Raw genomic sequence first — 20,234 nt, 5'->3', positions numbered from 1 at the left:
TAACGGCTAAGAATTCCGGATTCGCCATCCAGGCGCGTAGGGCGCTATGGCTCAAATCCTGGTCAGCTGATGTGACTTCAAAGTCTAAATTACTCAACATTCCTTTCAAGGGGCAGACCTTATTCGGGCCTGGTTTGAAAGAAATTATTGCTGACATTACTGGAGGTAAGGGTCATACCCTTCCTCAGGACAGGGCCAAATCAAAGGCCAAACAGTCTAATTTTCGTGCCTTTCGAAATTTCAAGGCAGGTGCAGCATCAACTTCCTCTGCTTCAAAACAAGAGGGAACTTTTGCTCAATCCAAGCAGGCCTGAAAACCTAACCAGTCCTGGAACAAGGGCAAGCAGGCCACAAAGCCTGCTGCTGCCTCTAAGACAGCATGAAGGAGCGGCCCCCTATCCGACAACGGATCTAGTAGGGGGCAGACTCTCTCTCTTCGCCCAGGCGTGGGCAAGAGATGTTCAGGATCCCTGGGCGTTGGAGATCATATCTCAGGGATATCTTCTGGACTTCAAAGCTTCTTCTCCACAAGGGAGACTTCACCTTTCAAGATTATCTGCAAACCAGATAAAGAAAGAGGCATTCCTAAGCTGCATACAAGATCTCCTTGTAATGGGAGTGATCCATCCAGTTCTGCGGACGGAACAAGGACAGGGGTTTTATTCAAATCTGTTTGTGGTTCCCAAAAAAGAGGGAACCTTCAGACCAATTTTGGATTTAAAGATCCTAAACAAATTCCTCAGAGTTCCGTCATTCAAGATGGAAACTATTCGAACCATTTTACCCATGATCCAAGAGGGTCAATACATGACCACAGTGGACTTAAAGGATGCCTACCTTCACATTCCGATTCACAAGAATCATCATCAGTTCCTGAGGTTGGCCTTTCTAGACAGGCATTACCAATTTGTAGCTCTTCCATTTGGGTTGGCTACAGCCCCAAGAATTTTTACAAAGGTTCTGGGCTCACTTCTGGCGGTCCTAAGACCGCGAGGCATAGCGGTGGCTCCTTACCTGGACGATATCCTGATACAGGCGTCAAGCTTTCAAATTGCCAAATCTCATACAGAGATAGTTCTGGCATTCCTGAGGTCGCATGGGTGGAAAGTGAACGAAGAAAAGAGTTCTCTATCTCCTCTCACGAGAGTTTCTTTCATAGGGACTCTAAAAGATTCTGTAGAAATGAAAATTTACCTGACGGAGTGCAGGTTATCAAAACTTCTAAATGCTTGCCGTGTTCTTCACTCCATTCCGCGCCCCACGGTGGCTCAGTGCATGGAAGTAATCGGCTTAATGGTAGCGGCGATGGACATAGTGCCATTCGCGCGCCTGCATCTCAGACCGCTGCAATTATGCATGCTCAGTCAGTGGAATGGGGATTACACAGATTTGTCCCCTCTACTAAATCTGGATCAGGAAACCAGAGATTCTCTTCTCTGGTGGTTATCTCGGGCCCATCTGTCCAAGGGTATGACCCTTCGCAGACCAGATTGGACAATTGTAACAACAGATGCCAGCCTTCTAGGTTGGGGTGCAGTCTGGAACTCCCTGAAGGCTCAGGGTTCATGGACTCAGGAGGAGAAACTCCTCCCAATAAATATTCTGGAGTTAAGAGCAATATTTAATGCTCTTCTGGCTTGGCCTCAGCTAGCAACACTGAGGTTCATCAGATTTCAGTCGGACAACATCACGACTGTGGCTTACATCAACCATCAAGGGGGAACCAGGAGTTCCCTAGCGATGTCAGAAGTCTCCAAGATAATTCGCTGGGCAGAGACTCACTCTTGCCACCTGTCAGCGATCCATATCCCAGGTGTAGAGAACTGGGAGGCAGATTTTCTAAGTCGTCAGACTTTTCATCCAGGGGAATGGGAACTCCATCCGGAGGTGTTTGCTCAATTGGTTCTCCGTTGGGGCAAACCAGAATTGGATCTCATGGCGTCTCGCCAGAACGCCAAGCTTCCTTGTTACGGATCCAGGTCCAGGGACCCAGAAGCGGCACTGATAGATGCTCTAGCAGCGCCTTGGTTCTTCAACCTGGCTTATGTGTTTCCACCGTTTCCTCTGCTCCCTCGTCTGATTGCCAAAATCAAACAGGAAAGAGCATCAGTGATATTGATAGCGCCTGCGTGGCCACGCAGGACCTGGTATGCAGACCTAGTGGACATGTCATCCTTTCCACCATGGACTCTGCCTCTGAGACAAGACCTTCTAATACAAGGTCCTTTCAATCATCCGAATCTACTTTCTCTGAGACTGACTGCATGGAGATTGAACGCTTGATCCTATCAAAGCGTGGCTTCTCCGAGTCAGTAATTGATACCTTAATACAGGCACGAAAGCCTGTCACCAGGAAAATTTACCACAAGATATGGCGTAAATATCTTCATTGGCGTGAATCCAAGAATTACTCATGGAGTAGGGTTCGGATTCCTAGGATATTGTCCTTCCTCCAAGAGGGTTTGGACAAAGGATTGTCAGCTAGTTCTTTAAAGGGACAGATTTCTGCTCTGTCTATTCTTTTACACAAGCGTCTGGCAGAAGTTCCAGACGTTCAGGCATTTTGTCAGGCTTTAGTTAGAATTAAGCCTGTGTTTAAACCTGTTGCTCCTCCATGGAGCTTAAACTTGGTTCTTAAGGTTCTTCAAGGGGTTCCGTTTGAACCCCTTCATTCTATTGATATCAAACTTCTTTCATGGAAAGTTCTTTTTCTGATGGATATTTCCTCGGCTCAAAGAGTCTCGGAGTTATTTGCCTTACATTGTGATTCTCCTTATCTGATCTTTCATTCAGATAAAGTTGTTCTGCGTACAAAACCTGGGTTTTTACCTAAGGTGGTTTCTAACAAGAATATCAATCAAGAGATTGTTGTTCCATCATTATGTCCTAATCCTTCTTCAAAGAAGGAATGTCTTTTGCATAATCTAGACGTAGTCCGTGCCTTGAAGTTTTACTTACAGGCTACTAAAGATTTTCGCCAAACATCTAACCTGTTTGTTGTTTACTCTGGACAGAGGAGAGGTCAGAAGGCCTCGGCAACCTCTCTTTCTTTTTGGCTTCGGAGTATAATCCGTTTAGCCTATGAGACTGCTGGACAGCAGCCTCCTGAAAGGATTACAGCTCATTCTACTAGAGCTGTGGCTTCCCTTCATACTTTTTCCAAATTTTCCAAATTTGATACTTTTGCTTCTTCGGAGGCTGTTTTTGGGAGAAAGGTTCTACAGGGAGTGGTTCCTTCCGTTTAAGTTCCTGCCTTGTCCCTCCCATCATCCGTGTACTTTAGCTTTGGTATTGGTATCCCACAAGTAATGGATGATCCGTGGACTGGATACACTTAACAAGAGAAAACATAATTTATGCTTACCTGATAAATTTATTTCTCTTGTAGTGTATCCAGTCCACGGCCCGCCCTGTCCTTTTCAGGCAGGTCTAAATTTTAATTAAACTACAGTCACCACTGCACCCTATGGTTTCTCCTTTCTCGGCTTGTTTCGGTCGAATGACTGGATATGGCAGTGAGTGGAGGAGCTATATAGCAGCTCTGCTGTGGGTGATCCTCTTGCAACTTCCTGTTGGGAAGGAGAATATCCCACAAGTAATGGATGATCCGTGGACTGGATACACTACAAGAGAAATAAATTTATCAGGTAAGCATAAATTATGTTTTTTTTTATTTTAAACTTCAGTCACCTCTGCACCCTGTAGTTTCTCCTTTTTCTTCCTGTACCTTTGGTCGAATGACTGGGGGGGTGGAGCTAAGGGAGGATCTATATAGACAGCTCTTCTGTGGTGCTCGTTGCCACTTCCTGTTAGCAGGAGGATAATATCCCACAAGTAAAGAATGAATCCGTGGACTCGTCGTACCATAGAAGAAATCAATTTATCAGGTAAGCATAAATTTTCTTTTTTAATGTGAAATTCCACTTCTTTGAATATAATAGATCAAATTGATCATGTTTTGCAGATGTGAAATGTACAGGCTGAGTAGTTATTACCTGGTAATGTGTTTATGTATGTTTCCTCTTCCAGAGCACCCTAGTAAGAAGCACCGAGGTGATGGGGAACAATTAGATGAAATTGATACTGAAGAAATGGAGACAGAAATGGGCCTATTTGGCAGGTCTGCTCCTACCAAGGCCAATACTCAAGCCAATCAGAAAGTGACAGCTGTGAAAGAGCAACCTAGGGTGTTGCATGACCGGAACAAGGACGACATCACAGTATTTGTTAGTAACCTGCCGTTTAGCATGTCTGAGCCAGAGACAAAACTCAAGAATGTGTTCTCTGGCTGTGGGGAGATCTCACAGATCCGACCTATCTACAGTAATAAAGGAACATTCAGAGGATATTGTTATGTGGAGTTTACAGAGGAAAAAGGTGCGCTAAATGCACTTAACCTTGATCGACAGGAGGTCAATGGGAGGCCTATGTTTGTGTCACCTTGTGTGGACAAGAACAAGAATCCAGAATTCAAGGTGAGTTTTTAGAACTACTTATGTCAGGAAGAGGTTGGCATTGAGCACACAGAAGCATAATTATGACCTTTCCACCTAGATTTATTAACCCATATGGAAACGATGATTTGACCAATGACAACTTCAGTACATTCTATTGAAAATTAGTAAACATAGATCTTGTTATACAATGGGTGCGATCACATATACTGCGCAGGTTTCGGCGCAAGCATGGAAACCTGAGCCGCCCGTAATTTCACCTCGCACATCGGGTATTACATATATGGCACCGGCATTTCCTAAGTGGCATAGGTCGGATAAACTAGCGATGTCCAGAAATAAGCGTAAATACAAATTTCTGGAGTCGCCAGTGACTTACGGCACTTTAGAACTGCCGGCGCCTAAGAAAAGTAAAGAAGATCTAAAATCTCCCGTAACAGTCTAACACGCCTCCCAAAAATAAGCCCGACACGTATAACCCCTATATCCGTAATCCCCCCTCTCAGTACTAATAATAAATGTATTAACCCCTAGACCGACAACCCCCCACAACGCAATATGCCTATTTAAACTATTAACCCCTATATCTGCCATCAAACCCACACCGCAAGTAATAACTAAATTATTAACCCCTAAACCGCCATAGCCCACAACGCAATACACCTATTAAAGTATTAACCCCTAAACCGCCATAGCCCACAACGCAATAAACCTAACCCCCCCTAGCCTAACCCCCCTAAATGAACTAAAAATACCTAATTTACAAAATACTAAAGTTACTCATAAATTACAAAAAACTAACACTACTTTAAAAATAAAAATATACTAAGTATAAATTAAAGGGGCAGTCTAATCAATATTCTGGAGTAGACTGACTCTTTAAGCTAGAATTACAGAAAATAAAAAAAATCTAAGATTACAGAAAATAATAAAGAAAATTACAGAATTTTTTAAAAATTATACCTAATCCCTATGAAAATAAAAAAAAACACCTAAAATAAAAACACCCCCTAATCTAATTAACTACCAGTAGCCCTTTAAAGGGCTTTTTACAGGGCATTGCCCCAAGATAATCAGCTCTTTTGCAAAATAAATACACAACCCCCCCCCACAACAGTAAATCCCTCCCCCCCCCAAAAAAAAAAACCTAACACTAAAAACCCTAAACTACCCATTGCCCTGAAAAGGGCATTTGTTGGGCATTGCCAGCTCTTTTGCTGCCCACCCTATCTAAATAAAATAACCCTCCCCCCCCCCCAAAAAAAAAAACCCTTTAAAAAAGTCTAACCCCCAAGTGGTCCTTACCTGTCCTGAAGACCCGCGGAGAAGGTCCTGTTCCAGGCGGTGAAGTCCTCTTCCAAGCGGCGACCTCTTCTTCTTCCAGGAACCAGCCGGAGCGGAGGAGTTGAAGACCGATGACCGCGGAGCTGAAGACCATCGACTCTGGAACTGAAGACCGGCGACCGCGGAGCCATGGAGCGTGGAGGATCCTCTTCATACAATCTCTGCCGTACACTGAATAGGAATTCAAGGTACGCGATTAAAAATGGTGTCCCTTGCATTCCTATTGGCTGATTTGAGCCATCAAATTCAAATCAGCCAATCGGATGAGAGCTACTGAAATTCTATTGGCTGATTTGAATAGCCAATAGAATGTCAGTAGCTCTTATCCTATTGGCTGATTTGAAAAGCCAATAGGATTTCAGTAGCTCTCATCCGATTGGCTGATTTGAATTTGAAGGCTCAAATCAGCCAATAGGAATTCAAGGGACGCAATTTTTATTCGCGTACCTTTAATTCATATTCAGTGTACGGCGGAGATCCTATGATGAGGATCCTCCACGCTCCATGGCTCCGCGGTCGCCGGTCTTCAGTTCCAGAGTCGACGGTCTTCAGCTCCGCGGTCATCGGTCTTCAACTCCTCCGCTCCGCCTCGGCTGGTTCCTGGAAGAAGAAGAGGTCGCCGCTTGGAAGAAGACTTCACCGCCTGGAACAGGACCTTCTCCGCCGGTCCTCAGGACAGGTAAGGATCACTTGGGGGTTAGACTTAGGGCTTTTTAAGGGTTTTTTGGGGAGTTTATTTTATTTAGATAGGTTGGGCAGCAAAAGAGCAGGCAATGCCCTTTTCAGGGCAATGGGTAGTTTAGGGTTTTTAGTGTTAGTTTTGTTTGTTTGGGGGGGGAGGGTTGTGTATTTATTTTGCAAAAGAGCTGATTATCTTGGGGCAATGCCCTGCAAAAAGCCCTTTTAATGGCTACTGGTAGTTTATTAGATTAGGGGGTGTTTTTATTTTGGGTTGGTTTTTTTATTTTCATAGGGATTAGGTATAATTTTTTTAAAATTTTGTAATTTTCTTTATTATTTTCTGTAATCTTAGATTTTTTTATTTTCTGTAATTCTAGCTTAAAGAGACAGTCTACTACAGAATTTTGATTATACTAAGTATAAATTAAAGAGGCAGTCTATTTTTATTTTTAAAGTAGTGTTAGTTTTTTGTAATTTATGAGTAACTTTAGTATCTTGTAAATTAGGTATTTTTAGTTCATTTAGGGGGGGTTAGTCTAGGGGGGGTTAGGTTAGGGGTTAGGTTTATTGCGCTGTGGGCTATGGCGGTTTAGGGGTTAATACTTTAATAGGTGTATTGCGTTTTGGGCTATGGCGGTTTAGGGGTTAATACTTTAATAGGTAGTTTGCGATGTTGGGGTTGGCGGATTTAGGGGTCACTAGACTTTATTAGTTATTGCGGTGGGGGATTGCGGTTGACAGATAGGTGTTAGTTTATTTTTGCAGGCATTTTTGGGAGTTAAGGTGCTCCCATACTCAGCGCAGGGCTTGATACGGCTGCCTTTTATGGCGAGGTGAAAATGGGTTAAGATTTCTCCATTTTCGCCACGTAAGTCCTTGCGCTGGATATTGGATACCGATTTACGACGCCGGTCCCATGTTAGCTTATGCGAGTAAAAATTGCGGGCGACGGGTGACATATATACACGTAACTTGTATGCTACGGCGTATATGTAATACCAAAATCGCGTAAAACCCGGCGTCGCCTGCTTTTGCGTGCGACGCTGCATATGTAATGGAGGCCAATGTCTTGTTATTGGGAAGAATTTATGAGTTACAGGCCACATAATATGCCTGCAGCTGGAAATTATATAAAATAGTTGTGACTATAGTACACACACTGGGGACTTCATGTAAACCTCAGGGGTTGGCTAGAAAGCTAGAGCTACAATTTAGTTATCTTTTTTCTTGTGGTCTGTAGCATTTCTTGTCCTACTAAGAACTGATACGTATGCAGATCTCTACATAGACATGCTTTTGTGCAGTCAGATAAAATAACTTGCTTGGAGAGAAGTTAAATGGACAGTCTACCATAGAATTGTTATTGTTTTAAAAAGATAATAATAATAATAGAGATAAAGATAATAATAATAATAATCCTTTTATTACCCATTCCCCAGTTTTGCATAACCAACACAGTTATATTAATTTACTTTCTTTTTAAAGACACGATGAGTCCACGGATTTCATCCTTGTGGGATTACGCCTCCTGGTCAGCAGGAGGAGGCAAAGAGCACCACAGTAGAGCTGTTATATAGCTCCTCCCCTCCCTCCCACTCCAGTCATTCTCTTTGCCTACGTTAGTGATAGGAGATGCCAAAGTAAGGTGTTAGTGTTTGATTCTTCAATCAAGAGTTTTTTATTTTTAAAACAATGCCAGAGTGTGCTGTTTTGTTTGGGGTGTAGCCGTAGTCCATATCAGTCTCTATAGTAGACCATTTGGTGGCTTTAGAGCAATGGGAACTGGTGGGACATAATTCTCACTGCTCCTCCCATATTGGTATGCTGCCCTTCTCATGATGACCTAAGCGATCTCTAACTCAGGTCCTATCTGTTTCCACAGGGCTATGGGAGGGAGAGGACCTCCTAAACCTGTTGGAGCTGTCTTGCTGTCAGACAGCGTTAAGGTAAGTGCAGTTTCTGGTGATTCTGGGGCACATTTAATTAAACTCAGAGTGGACTCTGCACTTGTAAATTTATTACTTTGATTTCCTGGGAATAGAGGCTCTTCATGTATGGAAGGGGTTTTCCTATGGTGACAGCATAAGTACAGGCACTGGGCTAAGGCTAAAGGGGCATTATCGGTCATTTTTTATTCTTTATAATTCCCGGTAAGGACTGTATAAAGATTGACGCCCACAATGGGTGGGGATTCTATTTGCGCGCTTACTAGACGTTGCGCAGTTTGCTTAGACACCTTTTCCGGTTTTGCAAAGGACATCTCTACTGCTAGTTCTACAGCTCTTCAGGCAGTGCGCTAAAACCGCACGGTTAAGAAAGCAAGCGGTTGCTAGCGCCCTGTAGCTTGACCGGACACATTATTGAGAGAGGTCTGGGGACTGGTCTGCAGGTAGGTGCCTCAGCTTAGCTGTTGAGGCGGAGAGGTGTCTGAATGGGGCAAAAAGTTTTTATATTTTAAACAAAAGCTACTCAGATACAAAATGCTTTATCTGCTCAGCACAGTAAAAAACGGCTACATTTAATTCTTAAAGGCACAGTGTTATTTTGTTCTGCACAGTAAAATAACTTAATTTACTAATTTAAAGGCACTGTATTATTTCTATTATTAGTACTTCCTTTTACATCACTCTTTCTCTCATATATTAAGAGAGTTCTGAGTTGTACATTTAAAGGGCCAGTATAAATTTAGAGGAAAATTTCACAATTTTTGTTTAGTTCATTTTCTGGCCTGTTCTATAGTATGGACTTAGAAAATGTTACTTGTGCAATGTGTTTGGATGCCAATGTGGAACCTCCTGTTCCTTTTTGTCCCTCATGTATTGAGAGGGCTCTAAGCTATAAAGAAAAAAATTTACATGATAAAAAATTGTCAATGGCGGATGCCTCTCAGGAGTCTAACAATGAGAGTCAGAGTATGCCACAGCTTTCTCCCCAAACGTCCCAACCCTTAACGCCCGCCCAAGCAGAGCCCTGTACTTCGTCTCAAGTTTCTGCTGCAGTTACATTAAGGGACATAGCTGCAGTTATATCTTCTACTCTGTCTGAGGCGTTATCTGCCTTTCCTTTACTTCAAGGCAAACGTAAAAGGAAGGACAACTATGTTGTCAATGAAGTTTCTGATGCTCTGGTGGCAACCTCGGACATACCCTCCCATTTATCAGAGATAGAGGGTAAGGATTTTCTATCGGAAGGTGAAATTTCAGTCTCAGGGAGTTCCTTACCTTTGACTGATTCAGAAGTTGTTTCTTTCAGGTTTAAACTAGAACACCTCCTCCTGTTACTCAGGGAGGTTTTAGTGACTTTGGACGACTGTGACTCTGCGGGAGTGGTCGTTCCTGAGAAATTGAGTAAGTTAGACAGATACTTAGAGGTTCCTTCTTACTCAGAGGTTTTTCTAGTTCCCAAGCAAACTTCAGGGATTATCTCTAAGGAATGGGAGAGACCTGGTATTCCCTTCTCTCCTTCTCCTATTTTCAAGAAAATGTTCCCAATTGCGGACGTTGTCAAGGAAACTTGGTAAATGGTTCCTAAGGTGGAGGGGGCTATTTCCACATTGGCCAAACGAACTACTATTCCTATTGAGGATAGTTTTGCTTTCAAGGACCCCATGGACAAGAAGTTGGAGGGTTTACTGAAAAAGATCTATGTTCACTAGGGTTTGCATTGTTACAGTCACCAGTACGGCAGCTTATTGGTTTGATGCTCTTGCCGAATCTCTTAAGACGGAGACTTCCGTAGAAGAAATCCAGGATCGGATTAAAGATCTGAAATTAGCAAACTCTTTCATAACAGATGCTTCCCTTCAAATTACTAAATTGGCAGCTAAAAGTTCAGGGTTTTCTATTCTAGCCCGCAGAGCCTTATGGTTGAAACCTTGGTCTGCGGATGTATTGTCCAAATCTAAGCTCTTGGCAATTCCCTACAGGGGAAAGACCTTGTTTGGACCTGGATTGAAGGAAATTATCTCTGACATCACGGGAGGCAAGGGTCATTTCCTCCCTCAAGACAAAAGTAATAAGCAGAAAGGACGACAGAGTAATTTCCGTTCCTTTCGAAATTTCAAGGGAAATTCTTTCTCTTCCTCCTCTATACAGGAAGGAAACTATTCGCAATCCAAGTCAACTTGGAAACCCAACCACTCTTGGAACAAGGGTAAACAATCCAAGAAACCCGCCGCTGATTCCAAGTCAGCATGAAGGGTTTGCCCCCGATCCGGGACCGGATCTGGTAGGGGGCAGACTTTCCTTCTTCATTCAGGCTTGGGTGCGGGATTTTCAGGATCCCTGGGCTATAGAGATAGTATCTCAGGGATACAAACTGGAGTTTAGTAATTACCCTCCCCGGGGAAGGTTTCTTCTTTCAAGATTATCTGCAGACCAGATAAAAAGAGAGGCGTTCTTACATTGTGTAAGAGACCTCTCTTCCATGGGAGTAATTTTTCCCGTTCCAATACAAGAACAGGGTCAGGGGTTTTATTCAAATCTGTTTGTAGTTCCCAAAAAGGAGGGTACTTTCAGACCTATTTTAGACCTCAATAGTCTAAACAAGTTTCTCAGAGTTCCATCTTTCAAGATGGAAACTATTCGTACCATCCTTCCATTGATCCTGGAGGGTCAATTTATGACGACAGTGGATCTAAAGGATGCATATCTTCATGTTCCTATCCACAGAGATCGTCACAAGTTCCTGAGGTTTGCCTTTCTGGACAAACACTTTCAGTTCGTGGCTCTTCCTTTCGGTCTGGCCACGGCACCCAGAATATTCACAAAGGTTCTGGGGTCTCTGCTGGTGGTTCTAAGACTACGGGGCATTGTGGTGGTGCCTTATCTGGGCGATATTTTAATCCAGGCGTCATCTTGTCAGCAAACAAGGTCCCATACCGACATTGTGCTATCCTTCCTGAGAACTCACGGTTGGAAGGTAAATCTGGAAAAGAGTTCTTTAATTCCGAAGACAAGGGTACCCTTCTTGGGAACTCTAATAGACTCTATATCCATGAGGATTTTTCTGACAGAGGTCAGAAAGTCAAAGATTCTGAATACATGTCGAGCCACTCCTCAGCCGTCAGTGGCTCAGTGCATGGAGGTAATCGGATTGATGGTGGTGGCAATGGACATCATACCGTTTGCTCGGTTTCACCTCAGGCATCTGCAGCTAAGCATGCTCAGGCAGTGGAATGGAGATTATACAGATTTGTCTCCTCGAATAACCCTAGAACAGGAGACGAGGGACTCTCTTCAATGGTAGTTGTCTCTGGATCATCTATCCCAGGGGACATGCTTTCGCAGACCTTCATGGGTGATTGTGACAACGGATGCCAGCCTTTTAGTATGGGGAACAGTCTGGGGCTCTTTAAAGGCTCAGGGAGTATGGACTCAGGCAGAGTCTCTCCTTCCCATCAACATCCTAGAGCTGAGGGCGATCTTCAATGCGCTTCGGGCCTGGCCTCAGTTTGCTTCGGCCCAATTCATCAGATTCTAGTTGGACAACATAACGACGGTGGGTTACATCAATCATCAGGGAGGAACAAGGAGTTCCTTAGCGATGACCAAGGTAGCCAAGATAATCCAGTGGGCGGAGGCCCAATCTTGCCATCTGACGGCAATCCACATCCCAGGGATGGACAACTGGGAGGTAGATTTTCTGAGCAGGCAGACCTTTCATCCAGGAGAGTGGGAACTCCATCCGGAAATATTCTCCAACCTGATTCTCAGATGGGGTCGGCCGAAGTTGGATCTCATGGCATCTCGTCAGAATGCCAAGCTTCCGAGATATGGGTCCAGATCTAGGGACCCCCAGGCCGAGCTGATAGATGCCTTGGCAGTTCCTTGGTCCTTCAGCCTAGCATATCTATTCCCCCCGTTTGCGCTACTTCCCTGGGTTATTGCTTGAATCAAACAGGAGATGGCATCTGTGATCCTCATCGCTCCTGCGTGGCCTCGCAGGATTTAATATGCCGATCTTATGGACATGTCATCTCTGCCACCTTGGAAGCTTCCATTGAGGAAGGACCTTCTCATTCAGGGACCCTTCCTTCACCTGAATCTAGTTTCTCTGCAGCTGACTGCTTGGAGATTGAACGCTTAATCTTATCCAAGCGAGGTTTCTCTGATTCGGTCATAGATACCTTAATTCAGGCGCGTAAGCCTGTAACTAGGAAGATTTACCATAAGATATGGTGCAAATTTCTTTATTGGTGTGAATCCAAGGGCTACTCATGGAGTAGAGTTAGGATTCCCAGGATTTTGTCTTTTCTCCAAGAAGGATTGGAGAAGGGTTTATCAGCAAGTTCCCTAAAGGGTCAGATCTCTGCCTTATCTATTTTGTTGCACAAGCGTCTAGCAGATGTACCAGATATTCAATCTTTTTGTCAGGCTTTGATTAGAATCAGGCCTGTGTTTAAACCTATTGCTCCTCCATGGAGTTTGAATTTAGTTCTTAAAGTTCTTCAAGAGGTTCCGTTTGAACCTATGCATTCCATAGATATTAAGTTGTTATCTTGGAAAGTTTTGTTTCTTGTTGCCATTTCTTCTGCTCGAAGAGTGTCTGAGATTTCGGCATTACAATATAATTCACCTTACCTTATTTTTCATTTGGATAAGGTGGTGTTACGTACTAAACTTGGTTTTCTTCCTAAAGTTGTTTCAGACAAGAACATTAATCAGGAGATTGTTGTTCCTTCCTTTTGTCCTAATCCTTTTTCTCAGAAGGAACGTCTGCTGCACAATTTGGACGTAGTCCGTGCTTTAAAATTTTACTTGCAAGCGACCAAGGACTTTCATCAATCGTCTTCTCTATTTGTGATTTTTTTCGGAAAACCGTAAGGGTCAGAATGCTACAGCTACCTCTCTTTCTTTTTGGCTGAAGAGTATCATTCGTTTTGCATATGAGACTTCTGGACAGCAGCCTCCTAAAAAGAGTTACGGCTCATTCCACCAGGGCTGTTGCTTCCTCATCTGCATTCAAAAATGATTATTCTGTTGAACAGATTTGCAAAGCTGTAACTTGGTCCTCTCTTCACACTTTTTCTAAATTTTACAAATTTGATACCTTTGCTTCGGCTGTTTTTGGGAGAAAGGTTCTTCAAGCAGTAGTGCCTTCCGTTTAGGTTCCCTGTCTTGTCCCTCCCTTATCATCCATGTACTTTAGCTTTGGTATTGTATCCCACAAGTAAGGATGAAATTCGTGGACTCATCGTGTCTTTAAAAAGAAAAGAAAATTTATGCTTACCTGATAAATTTGTTTCTTTTTAGACACGGTGAGTCCACGGCCCGCCCTGTTCTATGAGACAGGTTATTAATTTTGGTAAACTTCAGACACCTCTGCACCTTGGCTTTTCCTTTCTCTTCCTAACTTGGGTCGAATGACTGTAGTGGGAGGGAGGGGAGGAGCTATATAACAGCTCTGCTGTGGTGCTCTTTGCCTCCTCCTGCTGACCAGGAGGTGTAATCCCACAAGTAAGGATGAAATCCGTGGACTCATCGTGTCTAAAAAGAAACAAATTTATCAGGTAAGCATAAATTTTCTTTTTTTACCTCTGTGATTACCTTGTATCTAGGAACCTTCTTCCAGCCCCCTGATCACATGACTGTGACTGTTTATTATCTATTGTCTTAAATTTAGCATTGTTTTGTGCTAAATCTTAAATAACCCCCTGTGCCTGTACACAGTGTTATCTATATGGCCCACATATAGATAATTAGCATATGAGCCTACCTATGTTTAGTTTAAACTTAGAATACCAAGAGAAAAAAGCAAATTTGATGATAAAAGTAAATTGGAAAGTTGATTAAAATCTGAATAATGAAACTTAATTTATACTAGACTGTCCCTTTAAAGGACCAGTAAACACAGTAGATTAGCATAATCAACAAATGCAAGATAACAAGACAATACAATAGCATTTCAAATGAGTAGTAGATTTTTTTCTAACAAATTTCAAAGTTATGTCTATTTCCATTCCCTTTGTACCATGTGATAGCAATCAGCCAATCACAAATGCATATACGTATAGTCTGTGAATTCTTGCACATGCTCAGTGTAGGAGCTGGTGACTCAAAAAGTGTAAATACAAGACACTACATTTTTTTTATGGAAGTAAATTGGAAAGTTGTTTAAAATGACATGCTGTTTCTGAATCATGAAAATGTAATTTGACCTGAGTGTCCCTTTAAGTAAAAACGTGTGTGTCTGCCTCCCAAGGAACTCATAACCCCTGTTTAAGGGACAGTAAACACCTTGAGATTTTCATATAAAATGTTTAGTGATGCATAGTGAAACAACTTTGCAATACCCTTTCATTATTATTTTGCCTTCTTTCATGTAAATTTAGCTATAAAAATTCTAGATTTTCTAATTCTTAGAGCTGGAAAAGCACACTGCATACTTCTTACTGCTAACTCTGATACATTTTCAATATTTGGCTTTAACAGATAAGAACTGCAAAACAATTTACTTAATACTAACTTTATGACCGGGGCTAGCCTTGTTGCAAATGGTGGGTGGAGTTTGGCTATTGAAAATAATTGCAGTAAAAAGGTTATTCATTTTGTTTTTAAAACTTTAAGACTTGGCTGATATATTCTACAGCAACACAACTGGCATGTCGTGATTAGAAGGTATTACTGTTCTTTTAAATTATGTAGAAATGTTGTAAGTACTCTTATTTGTAATCATTAAGAATGGGAATGAAACATATTACATAGACAGACACTAGACTCCACCTGCAGCATTCCTTTGTTCAATAAAATATTTTCTTAAATAACCATGTTACGGGGGGCGTAACTAAGCTGTCGCCATGTTCAGTCACAAATTCCAGTAGCTCCGACTATACTTCAATCTATATGACAAATATATCTAAGCTAACAATTGATCTATCATAATCCACGGTATACATTGAATGGAAGATTCGGAGTCAACAGATGGCGGACAGCAAGAGCGATGATCAACTACATGAAGTCGCAATAACTGGTGAAATCTGTTTGCAGCCCAAGACAGATCTCATGCTAGCGACACAGGGAGCCATCTCCCCCTCTAGAGAGTCTTTGATTCACCGGGATAAGCTCAGATTTCACACCTCTGTTTGTACTAATGACCTATATACTGAGTTCTTCTCCTCTGGAGCCCATGATGGAGCGGCCGGCCTCTGGGAGCATGGAGCAGCATTGATCAGACTTCCACTGAACTGAGCGAACGAAGAGACACCCAGTTCCACACAAGAAGAGCTGATGCCTGGATACCCACAAAATAAGGATTATGTACACATTTACAATTCAAATTGCCCCATGACCAGTGGACTCTCCCTGATATACAACCTCCCTACAATTTGTCAAACTTTCTTGTCTGCAGTCTGTACAGCTTGGCTCTGTTGTCAGAGAGGTATTGGATGACTGTATCACCACTAGTAAATGTCTAATTCGGGGTACCCGGTTACCCACCTACAATCTTAGCTTAAATATTACTTTGTATTGGCCCCATACTGTAATGATAATATGGACTCTTTGCCTCTTCCTCCTGTGTAATGTTTTCATGGTACACCTATACCCTTACTTGTATCTTTTACCTATGTCACTATGTATGCTTTAAAGTTTATATGATTGTCTAGACAGCTATATATAGGTTTACAGTGTCGACCTACTTAGGGTTACATATACTAGATAACTTCAATTTCGTTATGCATTTCCTATGCTATTAGAAACCTACCTGCTCTGTATAACTATCCAAGAGACATTGGTCTGAGACTTAGATAGGAAGCCATACAAACTAATGATGCTAGTTGATAATATAACTGCTTGTGGTGAGGCACTTTGATTTACTATATGAAGGGTATATATACTATATTACCATCTCTATATACTCTCTTAAAGCACACTCTGAGATAACCCTATTTACTAATGTCACCAACCATTTCCTTCCTTAGATAGGGAGAGTCCACGGCTTCATTGCTTACTGTTGGGAAATACAACACCTGGCCACCAGGAGAAGGCAAAGACACCCCAGCCAAAGGCTTAAATATCCCTCCCACTTCCTCATTTCCCCAGTCATTCTTTGCCTTTCGTCACATTAGGAGGTGACAGAGAAGTGTCAGAAGATTTGTAGAGTCCTGAAAAAAACATCCGGAACTCTCAGCTTTGCAGTGCGATTTGCCTTATCTCATATTTCATGAAGATAAGGCAGTTCTTCGTACCAAGTTTGGTTTTCTTCCTAAGGTTGTTTTGGATAGAAATATTAATCAGGAAATTGTTGTTCCTTCTCTCTGTCCTAATCCTTCTCATAATTCTATTTGCAGGCGACTAAGGATTTTCGCCAGTCTTTTGCATTGTTTGTTTTTTCTGGGAAACGTAAAGGTCAGAAAGCTACTGCCATTTCTCTTTCTCTTTGGTTGAGAAGTATTCGTTTGGCATATGAGACTGCTGGACAGCAGCCTCCTGAGAGAATCACGGCTCCTTCCACTAGAGCTGTTTCTTCTTCTTGTGCCTTAAAAAAAAAAGGCCTCTGTACAACAGATCTGCAAGGCTGCGACTTGGTCCTCTTTGCATACTTTTTAAAATTTTATAAATGTGATACTTTTGCCTCAGCTGAAGCTTCCTTTGGGAGAAAGGTTCTTCAAGCGGTGGTGCCTTCCCTTTAGGTTCCCTGTCTTGTCCCTCCCTAATAATCTGTGTCCTCTGGCCTGGGTATTGATTCCCAACATTAAGAAAGAAAGAAAGAAAGAAAGAAAACAAAATTTATGCTTACCTGATAAATTTATTTATTTCCGGATATGGGGAGTCCATGGACCCGCCCTTTATTTAAGACCGTTATTTTTATCTAAACCTCAGGCACCTCTACACCTTGTGTTATTTCCTTTCTCTCCTTTTTCCTTCGGTCGAATGACTGGGGATTGTGGGAAGGGAAGTGCTCTTTGCCTCCTCCTGCTGGCCAGGAGTGATATTCCCAACTGTAATTGATGATCCTGTGGACTCACCATATCCGGAAAGAAAGAAATTTATCAGGTAAGCATACATTTTTTTCCCCCTTGTCTACTTTTAAAAAGTTGTTCCCAGTCCCGGACTCTCAACTGAATTTGTGGGGCTCCATTCCTAAGGTGGATGGTGCTATCTTTACGCTAGCTAAACGTACTACTATACCTCTTGAGGATAGTTCTTTGTTCAGAGAGCCGATGGATAAGAAAATGTAAACCTTTCTGAGAAAGATGTTTCAACATACGTGATTTTTATTTCAACCGGCGGCTGCAGTTGCCGCGGTTGCCGGAGCAGCTACCTACTGGTATGACTCTTTGTCGGAACTCATTGAGGTGGAGTCTCCCCTCGAGGCTATTCAAGACAGAATTAAAGCTCTGAGAATTGCTAATTTTTTTATCTGTGATGCGAACATGCAAATTATTTGCCTAAATGCAAAGGCCTCTGGCTTTGCGGTCCTAGCCTGCCGGGTGCTCTGTTTGAAGTCTTGGTCTGCGGATATGACTTCTAAGTTCAGACTCCTTTCTCTTCAAGGGAAAGATTTTATTTGGTCAAGGCATGGACTCCTTTATTTCTATGGTTACCGGAGGCAAGGGTGCCTTCCTACCACAAGATAAGAAGAACACGTCTAAGGGACGACAATCTTCTCATTTTCAATCCTTTCGTTCTGACAAATCCCAACAGTACTTGGAAGCTGGCTCAGTCCTGGAATAAATCAAAGCAGAGTAAGAAGCCCGCCGAAAACAAATCTTTATGAAGTGGCGTACCAGAAAATAGGGATACCTTTTCAGGGTGTGTTCGGGATCTATCTAGGAGTTGTTGTCCCGGTCCCTATCAAAGAAAGAGGTTTGGGGTTTTATTCAAACCTTTTCGTGGTCCCAAAGAAGGAGGGAATATTCCACCCAATTCTGGACCTAAAGTGCTTAAACAAATTTTTCAGTGTCCCTTCCTTCAAGAGGGAGACGATAAGGTCCATCCTTCCTTTAATTTAGGAAGGCCAGTTTATGACCACTATAGATCTGAAGGACGCTTACCTTCATGTTCCAATCCACAGGACACTTTCAGTTCCTGAGGTTTGCATTCCTGGACCAGCACTTCCAGTTCATTGCCCTTCTGTTTGGCCTACCTACTGCTCCAAGAATCTTTACAAAGGTTCTGGGGGCTCTTCTAGCTGTTGCCAGAACTCAGGGTATTGCAATAGCCCCATACTTGGACGAAATTCTGGTGCAAGCACCATCCCTTCGTCTTGCTGAAGAATTCTCAGAGTCCCTTCTCAATCTTCTTCGATTACATGGATGGAAGATAAACCTGGAAAAAAGTTCTCTTATCCCAAGTAGAAGGGTGGAATTCCTAGGTACTAAAATAGAGGATATCCATGAGGATATTTCTAACAGACCAGAGACGTTGCAAGCTAGCTTCAGCATGTCTTGCCCTCCGGATCTCCTTGAGTCCCTCTGTGGCTCAGTGTATTGAGGTAATTGGTCTCATGGTGTCCTGCATGGACATCATTCCTTTTACCAGGTTCCGTCTCAGACCTTTATTACTGTGCATGCTGGGGCAGTGGAACGGCGATCATTCAGATCTGTCTCAACAGATTGTATTAGACAGAATCGCTCTCTTGGTGGCTCTGTCCAGATCATCTGTCCCAAGGGACATGCTTCTTAAGACTATCCTGGGAGATTGTGACTACGGTCATAAGCCTATCCATATGGGGAGCTGTTTGGGGTGCCAGGAAGGCACAGGGGTTGTGGACTCAGGAGGAGTCCTTCTTCCCGATCAATGTTTTGCAACTACGGGCAATTTTCAAGGCCTTGAAGGCTTGGCCACTTCTGAGTTCGTCCCAGTTTATCAGATTCCAATCAGACAATATAACCTCTGTGGCTTACATCAACCATCAGGGGGGAACGAGAAGTTCCTTGGCGATGAAGGAAGTATCTCAGATTCTGGAATGGGCGGAGACGATCCACATTCCGGGTGTGGACAACTGGGAGGCAGATTTTTTTCAGCAGGCACTCCTTCCATCCAGGGGAATGGTCTCTCCATCCCGAGGTGTTTGCAGAGATATGCAGCAAGTGAGGGACACCGGAGATAGATCTCATGACGTCCCGTCTCAATAACAAGCTTCCCAGGTACGGGTCGAGGGATCCCCAAGTGTATCTAATAGATGCACTAGCAGTGCCCCAGAGGTTCAAACTCATATCTTTTTCCTCCATTAACGCTTCTTCTTTGAGTGGTGGCCCGCATCAAGCAGGACCGGGTATCAGTAATCCTGATTGCTCCATCGTGGCCGCGAAGGACATGGTTCGCGGATCGTGGGGATGTCCTCATCTCCTCCGTGGAAGTTACCTTGTCGCAGAGACCTGCTGATACAAGGTCCATTTGTTCATCAAAATCTAGTTTCTCTGAGGCTGACTGTGTGAAGATTGAACAATTAGTCTTAGACAAGAGAGGTTTCTCTGAGAGTGTCATTGTTACTCTTATTCAAGCTTGTAAACCAGTTACTCTGCATATATACCACAAGGTGTGGAGGACCTACTTATTCTGGTGTGAAGAGCGTGGTTTTTGCTGGCACAGATTTATGGTTGCCAGAATCTTATCTTTTCTCCAGGATGGGCCAGAGTAGTGCCTTTCTGCTAGTTCCCTGAGTGGACAGATTTCGGCCCGCTCGGTTTTATTGCACAAGAAACTGGCTGAGTTTCCAGACGTGCAGTCCTTTGTTAAGGCTCTGATTAGGATCAGACCTGTGTTTAGATCTGGGGCTCCTCCTTGGAGCCTAAATCTTGTTCTTATGGTT

The 20,234-nt window shown here is 43.0% G+C and overlaps 1 protein-coding gene across 1 annotated transcript in view; it reads left to right on the top strand.

The window, feature by feature from the left end:
* Nucleotides 1–20,234, top strand: part of LOC128643603 (squamous cell carcinoma antigen recognized by T-cells 3) — a 130,043-nt gene that overhangs the window by 95,477 nt on the left and 14,332 nt on the right. Inside the window, exon 8 of the mRNA XM_053696444.1 lies at nt 4,030–4,475. Coding sequence (XP_053552419.1) covers nt 4,030–4,475 — 446 coding nt within the window. The remainder of the gene's footprint in view (nt 1–4,029; nt 4,476–20,234) is intronic.

Source organism: Bombina bombina, unplaced genomic scaffold (genome assembly GCF_027579735.1).
Source record: "Bombina bombina isolate aBomBom1 unplaced genomic scaffold, aBomBom1.pri scaffold_426, whole genome shotgun sequence".
NCBI classification, from domain to species: domain Eukaryota; kingdom Metazoa; phylum Chordata; class Amphibia; order Anura; family Bombinatoridae; genus Bombina; species Bombina bombina.
Note: the sequence above shows the minus strand (reverse complement) of the source record. Positions and strands in the feature narration are given on the sequence as shown.